This window comes from Fukomys damarensis, unplaced genomic scaffold (genome assembly GCF_012274545.1).
Source record: "Fukomys damarensis isolate Sample0158 unplaced genomic scaffold, DMR_v1.0_HiC HiC_scaffold_25, whole genome shotgun sequence".
In the NCBI taxonomy this organism is placed as follows: Eukaryota; Metazoa; Chordata; class Mammalia; order Rodentia; family Bathyergidae; genus Fukomys; species Fukomys damarensis.
Window position 1 is genome coordinate 24,218,277 of NW_022900937.1, and position 6,919 is coordinate 24,225,195.

General features: G+C 43.5%; 1 protein-coding gene across 3 annotated transcripts in view; it reads right to left on the reverse strand.

Annotated features, from left to right (window-relative positions):
• Ptpn9 (protein tyrosine phosphatase non-receptor type 9) overlaps window positions 1-6,919 on the reverse strand; it is a 63,646-nt gene that overhangs the window by 36,029 nt on the left and 20,698 nt on the right. The window contains exon 1 of one of the 3 annotated variants that reach the window (XM_033756101.1): window positions 4,047-4,127. The exons of 1 other annotated variant lie outside the window; for it this stretch is intronic. In XM_033756101.1, coding sequence (XP_033611992.1) covers window positions 4,047-4,112 — 66 coding nt within the window. In that variant the 5' untranslated portion in view covers window positions 4,113-4,127. Of the gene's footprint in view, window positions 1-2,502; window positions 2,527-4,046; window positions 4,128-6,919 lie in introns of those variants that run through there. One more of the 3 variants, XM_010626393.3, reaches the window with a different exon arrangement.

Below are 6,919 nucleotides of genomic sequence, written 5' to 3' on the forward strand. Positions count from 1 at the left end.
CTCCCCGTCTCTCACCCCCCCCTTCTCTCCTCTCTCCCTAACCTGCCTTCCCTAATAGTGTCCTGCCAAACCTCTCAGGCGTGTGGCCTAGTTGTTGAGCATCACTGTGCTTCATAAGACCAACTTCCTATGTGACCATGGGCAATGTGAACCTCTCTTCACTAAATTTTCAGTTGAAAAATAAAGGGAGGAAGGGTAACAGCAATGATCTACTTCAGAGACTTGGGAAGAGACCCTTCCTTACACACACAATCCAAACTGTTTAAACAGGGCAGGGGATTTAGCTCAGTGGTTCCAATGCCTGCCTTGCAAGCACAACGACCCGAGTTTGATCCCCAGTAGAAAAAAACAAACAAAACAAAACAAAAAAAACCTGTTTAAACAGCAAAGAGGCTGAATTGGAGACTCAATACCACCTCTCACAGACCCCCTGGTCCAACCCCCCCCCATTCGTAGGAAAGGATGAGGTGAAGCGCCTCAGGGATGCGCCGAAGTTCAGAGCCTTCCAGATGCAGCGCTGTACTTACATCATCAGGAAAGAGATGCAGCAAAATCACAGTGTATGGAAACAGACAGGGAATAAAGGCCAGGAAGTAAAGCTTTCAGATCCCTGAGCCCCCAACCAGCTGAGCCAGACCAGAGCAGAGTCCCAGAGAAGACAGCAGTACAAACCCAGAATGTGTCCCCCCAAAAAAGGCTCTGTGGCCTCTGTGGAGTGAGTGGTTGACACCAAAATAAGGAATGATGGAAAGGACAGAAGTGGGTGCATGAAGATCCAGGGAAGAGAACTCAAGTAAGTCAGGAGGTCCTGGCAAAACTCTATAGATGGTATCTGTGTTTCAGTGAACAAGTTATCTTGTCAATCCAGCCCTCTAGTGGGCTCCTCTGATACTGGTTACAGCACACAGCACTTGAATAATAAAACACATTTGTCCACAGGGCCTAGCTGAGTATGTCATGTTTCTAATAAAAATAACAAACAACCCAGTTACTCAGGAGACTGAGGCAGTAGGACAGCAAGTTCAAAGCCAGATAACTCAGACCCTGTCTCAAAATAAAATTGTTTAAAAAGGGATGGGGATATAGTTTAGTGGTAGAGTGCTTGCCTGGCATGTAATGTATAAGGCCCAGGGTTCAATTCCTACTACTGCAAAAAATGATGAACATGAAGACGTACATCTATGTATAGGCAGGACAGAAAAACTGAATGACCAGGAAGTGACAGGAGTTCATCACATATCCAACTGTAAAGATCATTTTTCACTTTTCACAGATAAACTATGGCCAAATAAGATAAAGACTTACAGGTTTCACACACTTCTTTCCAAGTACATCTTGCCTTTTTGTTGTTGTTTTTTTCAGACAGGGTCTGGCTAGGTAGTCCAGACTGGACTTGAATTCACTATGTAGCCCAGACTGGCCTCAAACTCACAGGAATCCTCCTGCCTCAGCCTCCCAAGTGCTGAGATTTCAGTCATGCACCACAACGCCCGGCTGCCTTCTTTTTTAATAAACTTGATACTGCAAAGTTCATGTCCTGAGCTCCCAAAAGCTGCTGCCTTGAGGTGACTTCTGTCCCCCCACTGTCAGGATGTTATTGTTGGCTTTCAGCACAGAAACAATTCCTCCTGGTTTGGCCTAAGCAGGCCTTACATGCAGAGTCCCGTGTCCAGTAAACAATGCTACAATATTTACTGATAGCACACAGGCCACCTATTCTGTTTAGCTCAGATTCACCTCCTGTACCACATCATTCTGGGGGAGATATAAACCCATGGAGTTAGGAAGGACAGTTGCCTCATTAACAACCCAAGCCTGACACAGTGGTGCAGACCTGGAATCCAGCTACTTTAAAGGCTGAGGCAAGAAGGCAGAAAGTTTGAGGCCAGCCTGGGCAACTAGTGAGACTGTTTCAAAATTGAAAATTAGAAGGGTTGAGGAATGTAACTCAGTGGTAAGAGAACTTGCCTAGCATACACAAGGCCCTGGGTTCAACCACCAGTAATGTAAAAAAAAAATTTTTTTTTAATCATCGACAGCTTTTCTCTACTGATCAGATTTCTATTTACTCACAGATTTAGCATAACCATTACAAGTCCTAGCAACTTAAATGAGCAACACACTCTGCAGAAGGGATAACTGAAATTCTTCAAACTAGTATTCTGTATATTTTCTGGTGAAAGAATGAGCCAAACAATGAGTCAAAGCTTAGAAAGTATTTCAGCTCAAGGTCAGTGGTTTAAATCTACCCAGGCTTCTGAGGAACCACAGCTGTTATTAACACCTGGCACCAAAGATTGGTCACAGTTCAAACAGCTTTGGTCTTTCTTTGGAAAAGGTCTACACTGATATTCAGAAAAAAATGACACTACTACTCACAACCCTCTTCCACCAGCTTTCCTGATAAGGGTCAGAATCCGTTCCAGCATAGTCAAATGGCTCACTTTAATTACATACTTCTCCCACAATCACATTTAAATAAATGAAAACAAGTTTCCTGACCTTGGACATGAAGCTGAAGAAGGTGCTACAAAGGGCTGAGAGAGCCGTCAGCTAAGCAGGCTTCAATCTGGGCACCACCCACTGGTGCTGACATGAAGGCATCAGAGAAACCACCATGGTGTCCTTGGGTCACATGGGACTCAGAACAGCTACACCATGGAGATGAGCTCAGTGAGGCCTAGCCAGCCAGAAGGAAAATGCGCTAGCTGGGCCTCAGTGCTCCAGAGCACCTGGAAGACAGCAGAGTCAGACCTACAAAAACCTGCTTTTCATCATAACACAGTGATGTATGTACACCCATGTTTATAGTGGTAATTTGTAATAGCTAAATCTTGGACAGCCCAAATGCCCATCAACTGATGAATGCATAAAGACATAGGGTTTTTTTATACAGTGAAGTACTACTCAGCCACAAAGAAGGATAAGCTTGAGACATTTCTAGCTAAATGAATGCACCGTGAGACCATACTCTTAATTGAAATAAATCAGACACACATTTAAATACCACATTGTTTCTCTGGTGTGAGAAACTTTTAAGTGTAAAACAAGGACCAAAATGTATAATAGATATTGGAAAGCAGAAAGAAAAAATGTTCAAACAATAAGGGGAACAAGGAAGTGGGGAGAGGGAAAGAAAGGAAGGGACAAGAAAAAAAAGAACAGAAGGGAAAAAATGTAAACAGCCTTTGTTAATAAGGTGGGGATGAGGTATTGGAAGGAAAGAGGGGAAGGGGAAAAATGAAGAAACAAGATATGTATAAATTCTCTGTGTGAATATTATGCATATCTAAAATGTGCCAATTAAGAAAAGGAAAAGGAAAAACTAAAAACTTGCTTTTAGCCAGGTGTGCACCTTGTAATCCCAATACTCGGGATAGGCTGAGGCAGGAGGATCACTTCAAGTGAGTTCAGGATATTCTGGACTACACAGTAAGACCCTGTCTGAGAAGGGGAAGTGGAAAGGAGCTGTCTTAGTTACGTTTTGCTTTACTGAGACAAAATGCCCAATACCTAAAGTTAAAGGAGGAAAGAATTATTTTAGCTCACAGTTTGCATAAGTTTCTGCACATAAATGGCTGGCTCCAAGGCAGGGGGGACACAGCAGAGGGGCACAGGAGAAATAGTCCATGGAGAGAAGACAGAAAGCAGCAGGCAGGAGCCAGCCTTTTTTTCTGTCCCTTTATGTCCCATCCAGACTATAAACCTTTTGGGTAGTGCCACCCATACTAGGGGAGGGGCTTTCCATTACCCATGCAGAGAACATTGCTAAACTAATCAGTAGACTAATCCATTTATCACGCCCTTAATCCACATTCACACACCCTAGATCCAGTCACCTCCAAAAAGTTCCACCTATGAGCACATGAGGTTTTAGGGGGACATCTAGATACAAGCCACAACAGGGACCCTGAAATAAGTAGAAAATGTCTGTCTTCTGAGATATCACCCACCTCTGCATTAAGGAGCAGACATGTCTGGCGTGGATTTGGGAGTCAAAAAGAACCTCTCACTCACTCCCATGGGCTGCCAGGCACATCACTCACCATTTTGAGCCTCAATCTCCTCATCTGGAATGATGAGGTCAAGGGAGATGAGAAGAGAGCACCCATGCTGCACCTGGTGCAGGCCAAGTCCCCAGGGCAGGACTGCTCATCATCATTCCACACTTAGCCTGTTTCAGTCCAATTTTTCAATCCACTTTATCCAGAAGCATTAATGTAATTAGAAACTCCAAGATGTGTTCCACTGCAACAAAGAATACTTTAAAGCAGCAATTCCATTTGGCACACTCCTGATCTCTGCACTCTGGGAGGCTGAGTCAGGAAGATCACAAGTCTCAGCCCATCTTGCGCAATTTAGCTGGGTATGAAGATCAATGCAAAAGCCCTAGGTTCAGTCTCCAGCAATGTAAAAAGAAAGAAAGAATTCTTCCTTGGTCAAGCTTGCTTTCCCATTGGATGGAACTCAGCAGGAGTATTCACCACATTTTTTATCACACCCGATAAAGACACTTGAGGAAAGAGGACTTCCAAAAGTACTTAAAAGAGACAAGAATGATAGGGAAAACATGTTCAAAGCAAGTGGGTAATTCTGAGGGGATTATGGCAATGTGTCTTGCTGCAATAATTTTTTTTAAACAGTCACCATGTTTTTGTTTCTTTTTTTCTGGTACCAGGGATCCAACTCAGGACTTTGCACTTGCCAGGCGGGCACAACACCACTGAGCTAAATCCCCAGCCTTCATTCACCATGTATTTCTACTATACCTCATAAATACTCTGACACTGAACTACATTCTCAGCCCCTCGGGTGGAGGGACAGGGAACAATAATATAGGAAATTAGTAAAAGACAGAATTATTTTAATTTGGTACTAATTATCCAATAGAAATGTAAATGGCCAGGCCCAATGGCACGCACCTATAATCCCTGCTACTTGAGAGAGAGAAGGCAGAGAGAATGCAAGTCTGAGCCTAGTCTGGGCAATTTACCAAAATAAAAAGTAAAATGGAATGTGGATACAGCTCCAGTGGTAGAGGGTTCCAGGGCTTGTTCCCTAGTATCGGAAAAAAGAAAATAAAAAAATTTAGGGCCAGCTAACTCAGTGGTGCCGCTGCCTGCCTCACAAACGTAAGATCCCGAGTTCGATCCTCAGTACAAAAAAGAAAATTAAAAACCTAAACAGCCATTACACTATACAGTGAAACATCAGAAAAAAATCCCCTCCTTTACACAGGGTATTTTTTTTCTATTAAAGATAGAAGCTTAAATTTTTTTTTCAAGACAGTGTCTCACTGTATAGTTCAGGCTGGCCTTGAATTCATTTGTAAGCCAGGGTGGCCACCACGCCCGGCAAAAACTGAACATTAAAAAAAATAAGATTAAAGCTGTGTGTAGTGGTACACACCTGTATCCCAGCACTCAGGAGGCTGAGGCAGGAGGACTGCCTTTGAGTTTGAGGCCAGCTCAGGCTATATAGTCAGTTCAAGACCAGCCTAACCTAAATAGTGAGACCCTGTCTCAAAAATGAAAATTACTTTTCTTAATATGAAAATATGATCTTATATGGAGAAAACATTAAAGATAGCCAGGCATGATGGTAATCTTAGCTACTTGGGAGGCTGAGGCAAAAGGATCTCAAATCCAAGGCCAGATTGCCTGTCTTGCATGCTTTGGGCTCTGAATTCAATCCTCGGTACAGGGAGAGGGGTAGGCATTAGATTCTATAAAAAAAAGCCTATGGCAACTAATAAATGAGCTGGGTATGGTAGCATCCACCTATAAGCCCACCACTTGGGAGGCTGAGGCAGGAAGATCCCAAGTTTGAGGCCCAGTTTGGGATACATAATGAAACCCTGTCTCAAAAAGAATAAAGGAATTTATCAAAGTTATAGGATAAAAAGTCAATAAACAAAAACCAGTTGCAGTTCTCCACACTAATAGTAAACAATCTGAAAGGGAAATTACAAAAACAGTTCTATCAACAATGTCATCAGAAAGAATAAAACACTTAGAAATGAGCCCCAGAGGTGATGATAATTACAAAACATTTCCTGAAAGAAACCCATTCAGAACCCCTTCTGTCTTCCAGGATCTATTCTTATTCTCCATCCTTTTATGGAATAAATTTTCCTATGAAAGAAAGAGAGAGGGAGAGAGAGGAAGGCAGGCAGGCAGGCAGAGAAGCAGTAATAAGTGGAACACACCCGTGTTCCTGAGCAGGAAGATCTAATGTCCTGAAACTCTCAGCCAGGGGTGGAGGTGCACACCTGTGATCCCAGCACTTGGAAGGCTGAGCCAGGCAGATTGAAAAATTCAAGTCCCACCTGGGCAATTTAGCCAAACCCTGTCTCAAAACAAAAATAAAAAGGGGAGCCAGATGTGGTGACACACCCCAGCTTATAAATCCATCATTCTGGGAAATGGAGGCAGGAAGATAAAAAATTTGAGCCCAGGTGGGGCAAATTGGTGACTTTGTGAGACTGTGTCGAAAGAAAGAAAGAGGGGGAGGGAGGAAAGGGAGGAAAAAAAGAAGGAAGGGAGGGAGGGAGGGCTGGGGATGCAGCTTGGTGAGGAAGTCATGTGGTCAATACCCAACGCCACACAGAAATGAAGATGAGCAGGAATTGAGCGTGGTGGCACCTTAATCCCAGCAGCACTCTGGAGTCGGAGGCATTTGAGGCCATTCCAGGAGGTTATTCCTCAGGGAGCAATGTCCCCTAACCAAGAGCAGTCATCTCTTCTCAAGACAGAACTGCCCCCTTAGGCAAGGCTGGTCTTCCATTGCCTTGTAGAGCCAGGCCTGAGACACTAAGCCAGAATGACCAGGATGACCTCTGCCACTGTGCCAACCCCCAACCCTCAACTGTTTCCTCTTTTTTTTTTTTTTTTTTTTTTTTTTTTTTTTGTTTGGGGGT